We start from the raw sequence: 19,944 nt of genomic DNA on the forward strand, positions 1-19,944 counted from the left end.
AGGGTTAAATATTTATAAGGCTGGCTTGACATCTTAGTTCTAATCTGGCCGGTCCATTGAATGTCACAGGTACAAAACTCTAAACAAGGAGAACCACAGGCATTAACTTTGAATGGGAATATCTGGGCATGAAGCTTCTTCTTCCATTGGATTGAACAGGGAACACACTTATCCTATAACTAGGAATACAAGAGAAAACTGGAGTAGCCACTGAACCCAAAATGAGCAGTTTCATTTAGCATATGATTAGCACTGGTATGTGTTCTTTTTCAGCAGGCAGGTTCATGTATTATCTCTTTGTTCAGGCTCTGTTCCAGGGTGCATATTGTAATATAAGCATATGCTTGATTGGATATATCCATCTACCATATTTAAATACCAATCTGAATTTAATTATTTTGCCTTCTTGGTATAAATATCAGCAGTACCTTGCTGAAAATTTAATTCTGGTTTTCAGATTGCTTGGCCGCAAGTATAAAAAAGGTAATAAAATTATCCACTTGATAATTGTTATAAAAGGGGGATTGTGATCCAATACTGCTTTTCTCCCTGAATTTATCTAACTTGTCAAATGTGTTACTGGTCTTCTCAAAAAGCAATCTGACACATTTATCAATTAAGCATGCCCCTCTGCAACTTGAAAGTATCTTATAATATAGAAATAATGTGCTTTTCCCATAGCTTTCCATCCTTGGATTAATTTTCAGAAAATTATTCCCCTTTTCCTCTAGTATTATTCAGTACCAGTACACTCGTTTTACCCTCTTGCTTATTGCAAATTATGGTACAGTATTCCTCTACATTACCTGCATATGTATTATCACTCTTTATGCCATAATTCATATTTCAGTCTAACCAAGTATGAAAGTTCAGTGCAAAAGCTCACTACACAGTTGTAACACCATGATTCCACTTTAACTGGTGTGGTTGAAACCTACTGAATCCTGGCATTAGTCATTTGAAGAGATGCTAGACAAGCTGTCTGGCTGAGAATTCTAAATTCCTGTCTCTAAACTTCAAACCCCAGGATTTAACAGGATGATATTAAGGCAGTTAAAGTGGAATCAAGATGTTACAATTGCATTGAGTGAAAGAGTCCTAGGAACATCCTGTTCTGGTGAGACATAAACTCAACTTTGCTGAAGCCTTCCAGGAAAAGGAAGTGACCCTCTCTTTTGGAGTGGGGCTTTTGGCAGGGACAAAGGGCCACAGAAATGGGCTTGGGATCACAAACAACCTAGAGACTGCACTGGCCACCTCAGCTTTAGCCCCTAAAGGCATTTATCTGCATACATGAGGGTTAAAACTGTGGACTGAGGGCATAGATGTAGATGCAAGCCCTAGTATAGCAGCTTTTCTAAAGACATTTCTGTGTTGAGCAGGAAAAAATCATGAAGGGATTTTTACTCATGTCAGCCAAGCATACTTAGAAGCCTTTGCATAATCTAAAAGTCTAATAAGGCAGGGAAGATGAAAAGTTTGGAAAAGAAAAGATTGGCAGTTAAACAGGTCAATCTCCTGCCTCCATGTAGAGTTGCAAATCATCACATTGTTTATTCTTGTTTGCAAGAATGAAAAAATCCTGAAATATTGTCCCTTCTGGATGAGAACATGAAGTTTTTAGTGCAGTTCCTGATCACTGTTTGTGCTTCAGAAAGTATTAATCTGTATAAAATATGTATTTTTTCTATGCAGAAACACACTTTCTATGCAGAAAACATGCTTTTTGTCCAGTATGCATGACGTTTCTGCACAGAAATAATATTCTATCCATCCATCCATGTCTCCAAATTCTCACCCATATTTGAATGTATCCAGGAGTTTAATTCGCTCATAAAGGTACAAAAGATGCATCCCTGCCTTTACAATCCAAGAAGGGGGCTGCCTAATTTTATTCTGATTTGTAAAGCCCCTTGAGAAAGCTAGACTTCAGTAGCTCAGATGTTGAAGAATGTGTCCCACTGAATTTGCCATAAATTACTCTCATAAATTGCATACACTATGCACTGAAGATGCCAGCCACAGATGCTGGTGAAACGTCAGGAAAAAACTTTTCTAGAACATGGCCACATAGCCTGAAAAACCCACAAAAAATTATGCATACAATATGTTTTTCCTAAAGTACACACCTAGAATGGCTGACAGTTATCTCAGTTTCTGATATAAATGGAATGCTAATATTGAGGGCTGTTGACCAAAGAAAATGGCTGGCCCTGGTACTGGGCAGCACTATATGTGGCAGGAGTTAGCATTGAGGGGAAACAGTGAATTAATATTTACACAGAAATGAGAAGAATAAAAAAATAAAATGACAAAAATGTTCAGTAATAAAGGATGACTGGAGTGTGACAGATGTTTCGTTATCTACAATTGAAGAATAATGAAAAGGTGGTATATGTCTACAGTCTTTGCAGTGCAAAAAACAACAACAAAAACCTTTCCCAATAATCAGAAATCAGTCAAAAGGAAAAATTATTATGATCAACTAATATGTTACTTGCTACTTCTATAAAGTAAAATAAAATATTTGTTCTATATTTCACAAAGTGGGGGGGGGGGGGGGGTCAAGTCAACTATTTATGCTTCGGGGGTTATTAATTACTGGAAAATAGGAGTGTTCCTTTACATGGTGCTTCAGAAACAGGAATGCTGAGGCCCAGGATTGATAAGAAGACCTGTCATTAGCTATAGAAATACCAAGGTAGAGGTTGGGTGGAGGTGGTGGAGTCAAGTTGTGATTATTCAGTACAGGATACCCAGATAAAATTTTATTTATTATTACTTTACATCAGGAGAAAGAACTGTGCTATTCCCTGGATGTTATTGGATTGCAGCTTCCAGCATACCTCACCATTGGCTATGTTGGCAAGGGCTGATGCGAGTTGCAGCCCAACAACATCTGAAGGGCTGCATGATGCTCATCCATACTTCACATGTTCCATGATTCAACCCTTGTCCTAAAACTAGGTTCTACAACTGTCCAGATATGAATGAAGCCACTTTTGCTTAGAATATAATTTAATCTTTAACTAATATTTTCAAAGGGTCAGCCCAGCCATTAGGCAAAATAAGGCAACTCCCGGGGAGGGGGGGGGATGGTGGTGTAGTAGTAACAGCCTTCACTCTTCCCAAAGCATTTCCATCCCTTTGACCCTTGGTGAGTACAGCTCTGTGTGCTATATGGTCTGGTCTATACTGCTAAGCTAGCTTACTATCTTGAGGTGCATTAAAGAACTCTTTCCTCTTAGCACAAAGAGTGAACTGCCCTTTTTTAATTTTAATTCTATTTTTATTTTTTTGCTTCTGTATCTGGAATAGAGGAGGGTGTGAGCTTGCCCTTTACCTCAGACAGAAAAAGGTCTTGGTCTGACCCGAAACCTTCCTAGAGCATAAGTGTCTTAGCCATAGCTATGGAATGTGTCCATGTTCAGGAGATATCAGTGATGTATTCAAGTCTGTTACTCCAGATCTCAAGTCATGTCTCAAATCTGGGAGTCAACTTTAACAGAAAAAAGGAGATAGGGTGCATTTCTCAGAGGGGAACAGCAAACACATTGGGCAATGGGCTTGAGGCAGGGGTTGAGGTCTACTTGACAATCTGATCCTGCTGTACATTGAAGAAGAATGGCAGTGCATGCCTTATTTTTGAGCCATTACAAATTCAGTTGCTACCAATCCAGCTCTCATTATAATACCGTATTTTCCGGCATATAAAACAACTGGGCATATAAGACAACCCCCCAACTTTTCCAGTTAAAATATAGAGTTTGGGATGTACTCACCGTATAAGACTACCCCTCTTCCAATGCACACCAAATAAAAATTTAAAAAACATCAGATTTGATTTCAATATGATAATTTAAATTCAGATGCTTATGACATGCAGGTCCTTAGCAGGAAACCTTGTTGTATACAAAGCCTGCTTGGATTGGTCAGCTCTGATAGTCTTGGAGACAGGGAGAACTGGGCAGGCAGGGAGCTGCCTGCCCAGTGCTCCCTGTCTCCAAGACTATCAGAGTGGTAGCTGCTTTCATATGATTGCCGCATATGGTGGGGATGTTGCCGCGGCCGTTTTTGAGCTCCCCCCACCATATGCGGTGACCGCAGATTCTCCAGTCCAGCTCAGAAGTTTCAGCTCCTGCCCTATAATATGACACCTGGCGTATAAGATGACCCCCGACTTTTGAGAAGATTTTCCTGGGTTAAAAAGTAGTCTTATACGCCAGAAAATACAGAATTTCCCCAAATCACTGGCATACCAATATATTTGACACCCAGTACGAATCATTTTTAAATACCCCCATCCTCTCTTCAACAGCCTTTTATGGGTCTGGCAGAGCTATTGGTCATGTGGGACAAGGAGGCAATTCTCCTTAGCACCTGGCCAGCAGAGCCACCAAACCCAGAAGGCAGCCAATTCTTGCCAGCAGCCACTGGTGAGAGTAAGCTGCTCCTGCTGCCCTGAAGCCTTTTCTGAAACTGGTGGAGCTGCTGGGTGTGGAAGAAGACTTGTTTTCTCCAGGTGACCAGCAGAGCTACCAGACCCAGAAGGTAGCCCTTTCCCACAAGCACATCAGATGACACCACCCTCTGATGTGTCACCTGATGTAGTCAGCACCCTCCTCTACTGAAACCCCTGCCCCACTTTAAGAGCCTACTTATTAGGTAAGTACCAGCAGTTCACCTATGGCTTCACAAAAAAAAAATTAAATGAAAGGTTTCTTTTTCTTAACATCTAGTGCCTGCCATATTGCCAGGACACAAGGTCCACAGGTATCTTAGGAAGTGCAGTTTCCTCAAGGGCTGTCACAAAAGAAAGGAATGGGGAGGTGAGACCTCCCCGTTTTATTCTTCCTACTGCCACTGAAGCACCATGACTATATTGCCACCATGGCTTATTGCCAAGAGGGGGGTTATTTGATGGGTTGAGTTGCCAAGTCTCAGAGCCTTTCCCTCTTCTCCAGTCTTCGTGGTAAAGGAGATGAATCAAAGGGTAAAAGTGCAGCCATTAGATTTGTGGTTATACAGTCATACCTTTCCATCTGTGGGCTTACTATCTGTTGAGTGGAGCATCCGCAGATGTCCTCAATGGCAGTGCATGCATGTGGCCACACTAAGATACCCATCACATGTGCTACCATTGAAAAGAATGGGACTTGAAGTCCCATGATATTTGGCATCCACAGGGGGGTGAAGTCTGGAATGGAACCCCCTCGGATATAAAGGGCCAACTGTATATTTTTTTTCCTTAGTTGCTATACTTGGTGGTTTTCAGTTGGTTGATGCTAAATGTATCATGTCTAGAGGTATCACTAGGGGCTGCCTCTTTTTAAAGTCACCAAAAATCACCAGGGCCAACCTCTTGTGGCATCACAAAGGGCTTGGCCCAGAAATCTGAAGGCTTAACATAGTCCTGACCTGGTTATGGGGGCTGACCAAATTTGGGGGGGGGGACATAAATTTGAAAACATACATCTGGATCTAAAGCATGGTGAATTCCCTTGGCCCCCCTGTAATCAAATCCTGGTTGTTTGCTTCCCGTAAATTGGAAAATAATGTTATTCTAAGCAGTCCTTACAGAGTTGGCATAGAGTAGTGGATAGAGTGTTGGACTACAAACCTGGAGACCAGATTTCGATTCCCTGCTCAGCCGTGGAAACCCATTGGCTGACCTTGGGAGAATCACACACTCTTAGCCCAAGAAACAACTTGAAGGCACACAGCAACAATCAACATTAACCTGATTCAGCAACATATTTCATCTTGTTCTGATTTATTTATTTGTTATTTTATTTATTTGCTGGATTTATGTCCTGCCTTCCTCCACAATGGGATTCAAGACGGGCTTTCTTACTACGTATAAATGCCATTGCTGCATACTGACTCTCTACTTCATATTTCAGTATCAGTTGATATTGCTCTGGGAAAAATGGAGTTCCTGGAAATAACTTCCCTGTCCTAGCTGTCTACTTTGAGAACCATTCAAAATTCTGCCTCCACCTGAATTGTTGTTGTTGTTGTTTCTATTATTATTATCATTATCATAATTATCATTAGCAATCCCTCTCCCCCGCCCCCGCCCCCGCCCCCAAAAAAACCCCCCTCAGGATGGAATGAGATGAACTGTAGTAAAGCAGGGCAAGGGGGAAAGAGGGGTTTCTCAAAATCAAGCAGGTACACCTTGTGAAGCTCCCACTTGTGGAAGATGCCTCCACACAATTTTGGGACATCTGCTCTCCCTCTGAATTCCTTGTTCCACAAGCTGTTCCCACTCAGAACGGGATCCTGACTTTTTGTATAACAGTTGGTGAGGCTTCTTTGGGATGCTAAGGGAAGGGAATGGGTAACATTAGTTTCTCTGCCAGTGTGGAAATGCCCTCCTTCACATTATCCCTGCATGGTACTACACTTGTCCCTGTGATTGTGTCACTCTGATCTAGGTGGAATATGTGAACAAAGAGTGGGCTCTGTTCCACCAGTATATTTTACAGGATAGCCATTTGGTCTTTCCCAGCTTTTGAATGAAACTTGTTTAGCTGACCTTAGAACATAGAATGAGTGTATTGTTTGTTTGTTTATTAATTTTGTTATCTTTTTATCCCATCTTCACTCCAAGATGCTCAAGACAACCCACACAACTGTCCTCCTCTCCACTTTACCAGACATCAGGCCTGTGAAGTAGATGAGGCTGAGAGAGGCCAATGTACCCTAAAGATCCACCAGAATATTTACACCAGGATAAGAGCAGTGGGTGCCCTAGGCAGCATGTGGAAACCATGCCCTATGAGAAGAGGCCTAGGGAGCTGGGTAGGCTTAGCCTGGAGAAGAAAAGGTTAAGAGGTGATATGATAACCTTGTTTAAATATTTGAAAAGATGTCATATTGAAGATGAAGCAAGTTTGTCTTCTTCTGCTCCAGAGACTATAACCTGGAGCAATGGATTCAAACTACAGGAAAAGAGATTTCTCTGCCACATTAGAAAGAATTTCCTGACAGTAAGAGTTGTTCAACAATGGGATCTGCTGCCTCAATGAGATCTGAGTGTGGTGGAGTCTCCTTCTTCTGAGGTTTTTAAACAGAGGCTGAATGGCCATCTGTCAGGGGTGCTTAGGTTCTGTATTCCTGCATGGCAAGGGGTTGAATTTGATGGACCTTGAGGTCTCTTCTGTGATTCTATGGTCTCAGTTGTGCAACAAGGAAAAAGGAAGAGTGTTCATTTTCCCAGATCTTCACACTAGCATACTCTGGAGGTTCCAGGGGGTAGGTTGGTGGCTGTTCCATTCTTCTGGCTTTTTATTGCAGCTAGATCCTCCCTCAGCAACCCACATGCACACACAGACACCTGCACCTGGGCCCTATTCCAAAGACATGAAAGTATGTCTTGGAAGCTATCATTTTGCAGTTGTGTGAACTGAGCAAGGAGGTACTGCAGAAATCCTATAGTGTGCTATCATGACCTCTGGATGTGTCATGCATACACCACTACCAGGATTTCAGCAACACTACAGCTGGGCCAAGGCCATATGGTGACTTTCATGGCTCAGTGGGGAGTAGAACCTACATCTCTCAGGTGCCAGACCAATACCCTAATAACAACATTACACTGCCTTATTTCTAATATGTAATATTATGTAAGAGAATGGTTTGCAGACACATGACTATTTTTCTTCCTCTAGCCGACACATCTTTTTAAAATTATTTTGTGGTGCCTTGTACAAATGGGAATGGATCACCAGTTCCCATCTAATAAACTCCTGTTGACTCAATATAAAGCAAAGGTATTGAACTTCACCTGTCAAATGTTGGAGTGGTTGGGAGCTGTGTGAAGCTAAGATGAGTCAACTGTAATTGCTTACAGAGGGAATGAAAGGGAAGACGTATAGGAGAAAGAGCAATTTTCATGTCACAAGACTTCTTAAAAGATATATTGTTATTGAACAGCTATAGAACATGGCAAGGAAGAAATTTTAAAAGGTTTCAGCATGATGGCAAAGATTTTTAAAAGTTTGCGCATCTTATTCATTTTGCTCTTTGGCAAAATTGCTAAATGTGTTACTAAGAACTGCCATAGTGGTAAGATGTAGAGAGCTCTAATAAGTGAACAATTTTCCGAAAGAATGAGGTAGCCTTCCATCATTGTCCCACAAAACATAGAAAATGTGAAGGCATGAGATGCAAATATACCTCAGTTAATTTAGTAGGTGTATTCCTGGGCATGACTTCTTTAACAGAAACTTTGGTACTAGAGATAGAAATTGCATGGAAAGATTAGGGATAAGTTCCTCTATTACAAGAAAGAAGAGCAGTCTGACATCTTTCAGCAAAATTCTTCAAAACTAACATTATGCACATGTGAAAGGAAACAACCAGATCAAGTAAGCCATTCATCAGTAAACAAAAGCATTTTGAATCTTCTAGAGACACTTAAATACTTCTTCCAAAATGCATCCTAGGATGATTTTCTTCTCCTTCAACAGTCTCCAGTTGTCTAATGACTTGATCTAGGATTTTCCAACATGTCAGGGTAGCTGGTGAGGCAAGCTAATTGGCTTTTGCCTTTTCTTTCTGTTTTGTTTTTCACACATACAGCCAGCCCTTATATCCAAGAATTCCATATCCATGGATTCATATCTACAACTTGAAAATGTATTTTAAAATACATAAATATAAAAGACACCATTTCACTATGCCATTTTTATTGAAAGGCTCTTGAGCATCCATGGATTTGGGTATCGGGGGGGGGGCAGTTTCCTAGAACCAAACCTCAGTGGAAAGCAAGGACCCACTGTATTCAGTAAGTTATTCTGGAGGCATCTGTTTATCATGCCTGTTGTATGTAAGCACCCACAGCTAAAAATAGATCACTTAGGGTAGAATGTCATTCTCTCCCAGGTAAGGATTTACTGTATTGTTTTCGGTAGATACACTACTACAATTCAGTCCTGAAACTCTGTTTTTCTTACCATCCTCCCAATGCCAATGCTGGAAAAAATAGTCATAATAAATAAAACTTCAGGTTAGGCAGAAGGCAAGAAAAAAGTGATTGGACTGTCTTTTGTACATCTCTTTTCATCCTCAGTTATGGCAGCTGAAGCATCTAAAAATAAAAAGTCCAGTAACATTTGGTGATTCAGGGCTGTGAATGACTCAGGTAGATGAAGGTTGTTCTTGCTGTGATGGGAAATCGAGATGTAATTACAGAAATAGGTTGCAGCAGACATGAGAGTCATGTGGCACTCCAGACATCGTAGGACTTCAAGGCCCAACATTTCTCACCATTGGCTATGTTGGCTTCGGTTACTGGACCTGAAGTCCAACAAGAATCAGGGACCACATGATTCCCATTTCTATTTTATGGATGAAGTGTGAGTCTCTGTTGGTGTACACTTAAGGAAGGTGACTCTCTTCCTGGCTCTTTCTCTTTGACTACAAGACAAGTTGGAAGAGCTCTGGATACAGTTCCCCTTTCCTGGCCACTTACCAGCCACAGAAGTGTGCCCGAGCTTGCTCTAGATGCTCTTGATCATGGAGTGAAAAAGGAATAAACTTCCAGGCCCTTTGTATTCAAGAACAGCTGAAACAAATCTGGTTACACCTCTCACAGCTGATCAGGGGCTAGGGAGAGGGAGCTTGGCTAGCTGTTCTTGCATGCCAGACAGAGGCCATGTGGAAGGAGAACTGACATCCCTTTCAGCAAGGTCTGAAAACGTACTTACACCGGCACTATCCCCAGTTATGCCTGCAAATGCCACCAAATGAGTGCCAGCCATGATGTCCCTGAAAGATGGGCAAAGCAAGGTAGCAGAGGCAAAGGGAAAGTTGTGAAACAGCTAAGTAGTCGTGTTCTCCAACTGTCTCAATTTGACAGGGATGGTCTCAGTTAAATCTCTTCTCTTCCCCTTTTTCCAGCTGTTTTTAAAATGTCCCATTTTCTTCCTCTTCTTCCCATTTCCCCCTTTGGTCTCACTTCAGCTGCTGCAAACTGAAATCAAAGTTCAAATGTAGTTTGCACTCAGTTAACCCAGCCGGAGAAAGAGAGGAGAAGGGGTGGAGTCTTGCTGTTCCCTGCAAGCTCCAGTAAAAAGAAACTGCTACTTCCTCTCCTAGCTTGTGTGTTCTTCCTCATGTATAGCTTTTCTCACCTTGACTACACTCTGATGTTGCTTGATCACACATCTCCTGGTTTTTATCCGTATAATGTTGAAGGGTATGAGTAGTACAGGCAGAGCCCTGCCATCAGTTACCTTCTTTATGGTTATTCTGCCATACAGTTTGGCAAGTACTTCCATGTTGATGCTATGGAGCTCTGTGTTCCAGCAGTTCTGTTCACTAGTCTGCTTCAGGCTTCTTTCTCAGTAGAACTGCAACACAGGAAAAGTACTCAAGTAGTGGGGATCTCTTTCTGTCCCATGTCCTGAAAGGGCACAACACCAATGGCAAGACCAAAATAAATACATTCAAGATAATATTTTTTAAAAAAATAAATAAATATGGATTTTTAGAAGCTGCAGTTTAGATAATGACATTTTGACAAATACCATGATGGCTGGTGGATCCAGATGTAATCCAAGAAGTAACTTTCTCAGACTCTGAGAAAAATAAGGAAGAAATAAACAGAATAGATTATCTCTTCCCTCTGGACAAAGGAAGTAGGTGCTAGACAAAGGAAGTAGGTGAGGTACGCTGTCACACTGCTATATAGATGGCTAAACAGCATAAAAACAGGAGTTAACAACCCTGCTGCAAATCAGTTTAGGGATTCACAAAATTGCCCATGCTTTAGTCCTTCATTCCACCCTTGGCACTTTCTGTTCCACATTAGTGTCTTGTGGCTAAAATATATTGCACAGTGCTTCTTTTCCAGCTTGTACACTTAAACTGTTAAACAGAAAATTCACTCCTGTTAAAAACATACCCAATTTTTGATCTGCATTTCTTGAAAATCTAGTCTGCTTCTGCCTGCTAAGAATTTTGTATATTTTGGTGCAAAATGTTTGACCATTTTACCTTGTCACAGATTAGTGACAAACAAGAAGTGATCAATGGAAATGGAACTAGTAGATACGTTAGGTCATTTTGCTGCTTTCTTGCTGACAATTTGGTATTAGGAACTCAATGTATAAATAAAACATTTGCCCCCTTGCAACTGACAGAACCCTTTTTGCAACTTGCAGGAAAGAATCGTTATGAACCACTTTCATTTTCATGTGTTTTATTTCCTTCATGCAAGAGTGCTTACAGCATGTGCTTTCTAAAATAGATTTGCTACAAAGCCATGTAATAACTGTTCCCAGCTTTTGTGCTTTGAGAAGGACAGTTCACTGGAATGTTAATTAGAAATTCCTACAATAGGCTGACGTAGAACAGGGGCTACTTATTCTCTATCATCTTGCTAGAAGAGGCTCTTCTTTTCCTTTTCTTTGTCTGCTCAGATTCAGTTCAGTCAGTTCCAAATTGTCAGGATGAACCATCTTTCCTCTCTTATTTTCTTTTCATCTGTTTAACAACTCCCGACATAATAATTAATGTTTATGGCTTTGCTTGAAGCTATATTCCTCATTTCATGGAAGAAAAAGAAACAGACGCAAATTATTCCTGCTACATTGAAACTTGTCATGCTCCACTAAATATTTAGCCCTTAATTTTTGTAATATTCTTATTCTTTTGTAAGCTGATTCTCTTGAAAGACATTTGATTTCTTTTCAACGCCCCTTGGTGAAATTCTATCTTTCCCAAACACAATTGCTATCTACAAACAGATGATCAGAATCCAAGCTATATTCATTTTCTTGGCCTCTTAGAAAAAATATTTTCTGTCTCAGAAAGTTTACAAATCATCTACACATTTCACCACTTTCTTTTAACAATTCTTTAAACAAACCCTTTATTTTGTTTACCTTTTGGTTCTTTTCAAGTTGCTTGTAAAAGAGAAAAGATGCACACAACATGTAACTACAGAAATGCTTCCAAAACATCTTGAAAAGTTCATTTAACATCAACATTATAATTGCTTTAATGCTGCCAAAACATCTTGAAAAGTTCATTTAAAATCAACATAATTTCTTTAAGCATTAGTGAATAGAAGTTAAAATATAATTACTTCACCAACTGCTCTTTCATTATCTCCATGAAAATGAATTTGTTGCTTTCTTTTCAAGTTATTGAAATTCAAAGCTTTCAGGGGTTCCTTTGCTGTTAGCTTTCATAAAATTTCGAATTGTTGTGTCATGTAAAATGATGTAAAGCATAATATTCTTGGCCAGCCAAACAGACAGTGCAAATTTTACTCTCATCAAATGAAAGCAGTTTGATGATCTAATTTGCCATACAATGTATGGAGAGCACCATATATTTCTCTGTATTTTACTAATGTATTTTGGCCCTATATTCATATTTTTTATAAATATCAGCACATTCTATCTTTTGGGAATACATCTAAAATGTAAAATGTATCTACAACAAATGACGACCAATTCCCAGAAAGCATGTGTGGACACAGAGGTAGCCTATGGTGTGTTAGTGTTCTGGGTGGGGAACAAAGCTGAGAAGAATGCATTAAAGGCCTAGACCTTAGAAATTCATGCTTTTGCTCCACAATGATGCAGAAAAGTGTTGGATCTGTGATTTTTTGTGATTGTGGTCTGTAATCTAATAGGGTTTGAGGGAATCCCACATTTAAAAAAATCTTCTTCAAGGGACCAGTTTTAATGGACCAAACTCTTACCTCTGCTTGTGTATATGTGTGCACTTTGCTTTGCTCTCACCCTGCTACTCTTCCCCTGTCAATGCAGTTATTCTCCCCCTTTCACACCCAAACACATCATGCTCTCACTCTCTCAAACTCTGCTCTCTATCTCTTCTGATTCCCTTGCCATCCCATCTTTTCCTCTCCCACTCCTTAGTCACTCTTCTTTCTCTTATTGTCTCCATTCCCATGTCATTGTACTTTTTATCCTCTCCATGCCACTTCTAGGGAGATGTCTACACGGGCCAAATGAACTGGTTTCCCACTGCCCTCACCATAACTTGTCTTTACAATGCAGAGCCAAAGTCCCAATTTGACCACACTCTGTCTTCATGACTTGAGGCCAGTTTCCCATCGAATTTGAACCATGCCTGCCTTAAACTGCATTAAAAAGACTTACCTTCTTCTCCATATTTTCCAGGAAAATCCAGAGCACTCTCTAGCAATGCTGGGTGACTGTTTACATAGTGTCCTGCTGTACAATATGGGTGCATCACCATTGGTGGGAGTGATGATGCACATCATCCACTGAAATCACAACAAGGTGTTCAGCCATGTGATCAACACTGAGCACCTTGTTTTGAACTTCAGTGTGGCAGTCCCAGATGGAATAGCAGTGTGTGTGTGTGTGTGTGTGTGTGTGTGTGATGGACCTTCAAATCATTTCTGACTTATGGTGACCCAAGATGAACCTAAGATGGAGTTTTCTTGGCAGGTTTTGTTCAAAGGAGGTTTGTCCTAATCTTCCCCTGAAGCTGAGAGAATGCGACTTTCCCAGGAGTTTCATGGCTGAGCAGGGTCTCCAGAGTCTTAGCCCAAGACTCAAACCACTGCAACATGCTGGCTCCTAAAAAATAATAATGTATTAATAGAATGAACAAGGCCCTTGTGGCCACTTAAAGAAAAATGTATTGCTGCATCAGAAAAGGTTGTCTTAGGATGTATCTGTATCACAAGGTTGTATCTGGTCCATCTTATCTGTCATTTCTCCATCCTAAAGTAGCCAGTAGTTTGGTGAGGTACTTAAAATGCTCTGCCATAATATTCAAACAGCTATGAGAAATAAAACTACCTCACCAAATACAAATCCTAAGATTCCATAAGATTTGTGTGTTCTGTGCTTTCAAGTAATTTTCAATTTATGGCAACCCTAAGATAAACCTATCGGGGTTTTCTTGGCAAGATTTGTTCAGAGGAGGTTTTGTCATTGCCTTCCCCTGAGGCTGAGAGCAAGTGACTTGCCCAAGTTCACCCAGTGGGTTTCATGGCTCAGCTGGGATACTGTCATGATAATAAAAATACTCTAAGGAATGAAGCCGACAGGCAGGAAGGAGTGTACAAAAGCTGCTCCCAGCCCAATTGGCAAACACACACCATGGCCCTGAGGATACTTCCTGATCTAATCCCCAAAGGAGCAGAAAAGATCTGCTCCTTTTGGGGATGATTTTGGGCTGCTTTAGGTGGCACTGGGACAGCCCTGGGCAGCTTCTAGTCACTCTGGGGGTGTGCGTCATGTGAACTCCATGCCCCCAGAAAGGCCAGAAGCTAACCCCATCTACATGTCTGTTTCAGGCCTAAATCTGCTATAACTGTGTAGTGCAGATATGTCCCTTATACCGGGCAGGGGGCATGTGTCCCCTTTCAAATATGCAAGATCCAATTATCCCATGATATAATCATGCACCTCTGAGCCCTAATGAAAGAAGCATACATGTACATTAGGAAGTAAAACGTGTGGAGAACAAACAGTTTGATATGACTCAAGCCAGGAAGCCTGGCAGAAGCTACAGCAGTAGTTCTCAACCTGTGGGTCGCGATCCCTTTGGGGGTTGAATGACCCTTTCACAGGGGTCACCTAAGACCCTTGGAAAACACATATTTTTTATGGTCTTAGGAACCGATTTTATGGTTGAGGGTCACCACAAGATGAGGAACTGTATTAAAGGGTCATGGCATTAGGAAGGTTGAGAACCATTGAGCTACAGAATGAGACAACAGGCAAGCTCCTTCTGCAGAGAGAGACAGCCTTTTTAAAATCATGGAGAAGGAACTGTTCTATTTGAGAAACCACCAAATTATGGAGACTTTAGTGGAAGTGTAAAAAATATTATTCCAACCAAGATAAAAAACAACAACAACAGGTATTCCAATAGTTGGGAACCCCTGTCAAGAATAACTGAACAACATAACTTTTGCACAATTTTCTCTTGTTATTCAAGGTCCAGAAATTTTGTGGGGGAATTATTATATGTACAAACAACAACCTACCCCCATTCTGTTTTCTGTGCAGAAAACAGTATTTCTTTGACAGAAAACATTTTCCTTCTTCACAGAAAGCAAGTTTTGCACAAAACCCACATATTTTTCACAGGGGAATAATTCCTGTGCAGCACTTTGGGAAGTTTGAATATGGTGAAAATGCTGCAAAAGAACATTTGTTTTTTCTTGCAGCATGGAGAAAACTACTATTCATCAGGCAAGGACAAAAAGTCAAGGGGAAGGGACCATGGCCATCTGTGATCACCCAGAGGGCTGGGTTGGGACCCCATGAGTGCCAAACCTGTGACCTGTTTACATTACATAATTAATTGTGTAATTAACTATAACTGAATAGTCTGAAAGCGTCCCTGGCCTCAGGTTCTGATACTACCTACATTTAGTTTAGGGGTTTGACTTGAAGGGAAATTCATTTCTAACTCTTGTAAATCTTAGAACATATTCTGTCACTGAAAATTATTCAGTACACTGGTGCCTCGGGATACGAAATGATCGGGTTACGAAATTTCCGGGATACGAAAAAGTTGGATTGGCAAAAACTGTTTCGGGTTACGAAATATTTTTCGGGTTACGAAATTCATTTCGGCGCGAAATTCAAATGCTGCAAAGTGCAGCTATAGGCTTTCCAGTGCTAACGGAAAACCTTTTCGGGTTACGAAATTTTCGGGTTACGAAAGGAATGGCGGAACGAATTAATTTCGTAACCCGAGGCACCAGTGTACCTTGCTCTTTACAGAAGAGGCAAATTGTGTTTGTCATGCCATCAATATTTTGCGGTCTTGGTCTACTCTTTAGAAAAAATAAATAATCTATTTTCTGTTTTGTAGCTCACTGAACAGTCTGTTTCTCTTCATCTTTCCTCTTGCAGAAACTCCAAATAAAATTAATCACGATGAAGCCAAACTTCTTGCAGATGCTTCTGGGTCTGAAAAGTCAGAGAGAACTACAAAGAGGTCTAGAGTATCAACTATTCGGAGAATATTTGATATGGCCAAGCATCGAACAAAGAGATCTTCTTTTTTCCCAACTGGAGTGAAGGTTTGCCCTCAAGAGTCAGTGAAGCAGATTTTAGCAAGCCATCAAGCTTATTATCGGCTAAGAGGTGAGATACAATTATTTCTTTCCTGCTCTTTCCATAGCCTTTCTTTATTTCTGTCACAGTCACTCACAACCTCTTGACCAATTATTTGTTTTTTCTTGCATCAAAGAAATTCAGCCACTGCTCCTTAGTTGGTGGATGGCTTTAGGCATGTGACTGTAAATTAGATTCAATCAAGAGTTCACAGGGCTCTTTTATTTACTGCAAGTTTTTTTTAAAATCTCCATTCCTCAAAAGAGGTATGCTCTAAAAATTACAATAAAGCTCTATTCCATGAACAGTTTTTCAAAAAGACTCTGAGGGTTGTTAACAAGGGTGTCTGTTCATTTATCCCCCGCTACAAAAATCCTATGGAGTAGTTTAGGCTGATATGGTAAGTGACTGACACTGTGCTGTTTTCTGCACTGAAAATGCTGTAGTTTAAGAGTATTCTGCACAAAAATATCTTGCACAATTTGCACTGAATAAGTCCCAAACTGTCAATTCTTTTTTAAAACTGCAGAGTTTTTGAGTACTTTGTTATAGTGAGAAGAAAATTTCTCAGATTGACCACTGTTTCCTATGAGAGCAATATTGTTGAAGAAATACATCCCTGCAGCTCACTAGTGTGTTTTCTCTATTTGTAGACTTGGATGAAATTTGCCAATATGGAAACCCCTTAATAAGACACACAATAGGTACAGTCGGCCCTTCTTATACACGGATTTTTTATACACGGATTCAAGCATACACGGTTTGAAAATGTTCCAAAAAAGTATAAATTTACCTTGATTTTCCATTTTTTTATAAGGGACACCATTTTGCTACGTCATTATATTTAATGGGACTTGAGCATACACGGATTTTGTTATACACAGGGGATCTTGGAACCAAACCCCAGCATATAACACCTCACCAAATACAATCCTAAGATTCCATAAGATTTTGGTGTTCTGTTGCTTTCAAGTAATTTCAATTTATGGCAACCCTAAGATAACCTATCGGGGTTTTCTTGGCAAGATTTGTTCAGAGAGGTTTTGTCATTGCCTTCCCCTGAGGCTGAGAGCAAGTGACTTGCCCAAGTTCACCCAGTGGGTTTCAGGGCTCAGCTGGGATACTGTCATGATAATAAAATACTCTAAGGAATGAAGCCGACAGCAGGAGGATGTCAAAAGCTGCTCCCAGCCCAATGCCATGGGACCATGGGCAAACACACCATGGCCCTGAGGGATACTTCCTGATTAATCCCCAAGGAGCAGACAAAGATCTGCTCCTTTTGGGGATGATTTTGGGGCTGCTTAGGTGGCATGGGACAGCCCTGGGCAGCTTCTAGTCACTCTGGGGGGTGTGCTTCATGTGAACTCCATGCCCCAGAAAGGCCAGAAGCTAACCCCCATCTACATGTCTGTTTCAGGCCTAAATCTGCTATAACTGTGTAGTGCAGATATGTCCCTTATACCGGGCAGGGGCATGGTGTCCCCTTTCAATATGCAAAGCCAATTATCCCAGAGAAACATGCACCTCTGAGCCCAATGAAAGAAGCATACATGTACATTAGGAAGTAAAACGTGTGGAGAACAAACAGTTTGATATAACTCAAGCCAGGAAGCCTGGCAGAAGCTACAGCAGTAGTTTCAACTGTGGGTCGCGATCCCTTTGGGGGTTGATGACCCTTCACAGGGGTCACCTAAGACCCTTGGAACACATATTTTTAGGTCTTAGGAACCGATTTTATGGTTGAGGGTCACCACAAGATGAGGAACTGTATTAAAGGGTCATGGCATTAGGAAGGTTGAGACCATTGAGCTACAGAATGAGACAAAAGGCAAGCTCCTTCTGCAGAGAGAGACAGCCTTTTTAAATCAGGGAGAAGGAACGTTCATTTGAGAAACACACCAAATTAATGGAGACTTAGTGGAAGTGTAAAAATATATTCCAACCAAGTAAAAAACAACAACAACAGGTAGTCCAATAGTTGGAACCCCTGTCAAGAATAACTGAACAACATAACTTTTGCACAATTTTCTCTTGTTATTCAAGGTCCAGAAATTTTGTGGGGAATTAGTAATTACAAACAACAACCTACCCCCATTCTGTTTTCTGTGCAGAAAACAGTATTCTTGGACAGAAAACATTTTCCTCTTCACAGAAAGCAAGTTTTGCACAAAACCCACATATTTTTCACAGGGGAATAATCCCTGTGCAGCACTTTGGGAAGTTTGAATATGGTGAAAATGCTGCAAAAGAACATTTGTTTTTTCTGCAGCATGAGAAACTACTATTCATCAGGCAAGGGACAAAAAGTCAAGGGGAAGGGACCATGGCCATCTGTGATCACCCAGAGGGCTGGGTTTGGGACCCCAGGAGTGCCCAGACTGATGACCTGTTTACATAATAATTAATTGTGTAATTAAACTATAACTGAATAGTCTGAAAGCGTCCAGGGCCTCAGGTTCTGAACTATCCCTACATTTTAGTGTTAGGGGTTTGCTTGAAGGGAAATTTCTTTCTATCTGGTAAATCTTAGAACATATCTGTCACTGAAAATATTCAGTACCTGGTGCCTCGGGATACGAAATGATCGGGTTACGAATTTTCGGATACGAAAAAGTTGATTGGCAAAAACTGTTTCGGGTGACGAAATTTTTCGGGTTACGAATTCATTTCGGTGCGAATTCAATGCTCAAAGTGCATAAGCTTTCCAGTGCTACGGAAAGCCTTTTCGGGTTACGAAATTTTCGGTGTTACGAAAGATGGCGGAACGATAATTGTAACCCAGGCACCAGGTTCCTTGCCTTTACAGAAGAGGCAATGGTTTTGTCATGGCCATCAATATTTTGCGGTCTTGGTCTACTTTTAGAAAAAAAATAATCTATTTTCTGTTTTGTGTCTCACTGAACAGTCTGTTTCTCTTCATCTTTCCTCTTGCAGAAACTCCAAATAAAATTAATCACGATGAAGCCAACCTTGCAGATGCTCTGGGTCTGGAAAAGTCAGAGAGAACTACAAAGAGGTCTAGAGTATCAACTATTCGAGAATATTTGATATGGCCAAGCATCGAACAAGAGATCTTCTTTTTTCCAACTGGAGTGAAGGTTTGCCCTCAAGAGTCAGTGAAGCAGATTTTAGCAAGCCATCAAGCTTATTATCGGCTAAGAGGTGAGATACAATTATTTCTTTCCTGCTCTTTCCATAGCCTTTCTTTATTTCTGTCACAGTCACTCACAACCCTTGACCAATTATTTGTTTTTCTTGCATCAAAGAAATTCAGCCACTGCTCCTTAGTTGGTGGATGGCTTTAGGCATGTGACTGTAAATTAGATTCAATCAAGAGTTTCACAGGGCTCTTATTTACTGCAAGTTTTTTTTTAAACTCCTTCCTCAAAAGGTAGGCCTAAAAATTCAATAAAGCTCTATTCCATGAACAGTTTTTCAAAAAGACTCTGAGGGTTGTTAACAAGGGTGTCTGTTCATTTATCCCCGCGACAAAATCCTATGGAGTAGTTTAGGCTGATATGGTAAGTGACTGACACTGTGCTGTTTTTCTGCACGAATGGCTGTAGTTTAAAGTATCTGCACAAAAAATCTGCACAATTTGCACGTGATAAGTCCCAAACTGTCAATTTTTTTAAAACTGCAGAGTTTTCGGGTACTTTGTTATAGTGAGAGAAAATTTCTCAGATTGACCACTGTTTCCTATGAGAGCAATATGTTGAAGAAATACATCCCTGCAGCTCACTAGTGTGTTTTCTCTATTTTGTAGACTTGGATGAAATTGCCAATATGGAAACCCCTTAATAAGACACACAAAGGTACAGTCGGCCCTTCTTTTTTTATACACGGA

General features: G+C 40.6%; 1 protein-coding gene across 1 annotated transcript in view; it reads left to right on the top strand.

Annotated features, from left to right (window-relative positions):
• Window positions 1-19,944, top strand: part of IMPG1 (interphotoreceptor matrix proteoglycan 1) — a 130,513-nt gene that overhangs the window by 9,517 nt on the left and 101,052 nt on the right. Inside the window, exon 2 of the mRNA XM_042446904.1 lies at window positions 15,891-16,124. Coding sequence (XP_042302838.1) covers window positions 15,891-16,124 — 234 coding nt within the window. The remainder of the gene's footprint in view (window positions 1-15,890; window positions 16,125-19,944) is intronic.

This window comes from Sceloporus undulatus, chromosome 1 (assembly GCF_019175285.1).
Source record: "Sceloporus undulatus isolate JIND9_A2432 ecotype Alabama chromosome 1, SceUnd_v1.1, whole genome shotgun sequence".
Taxonomy (NCBI): domain Eukaryota; kingdom Metazoa; phylum Chordata; class Lepidosauria; order Squamata; family Phrynosomatidae; genus Sceloporus; species Sceloporus undulatus.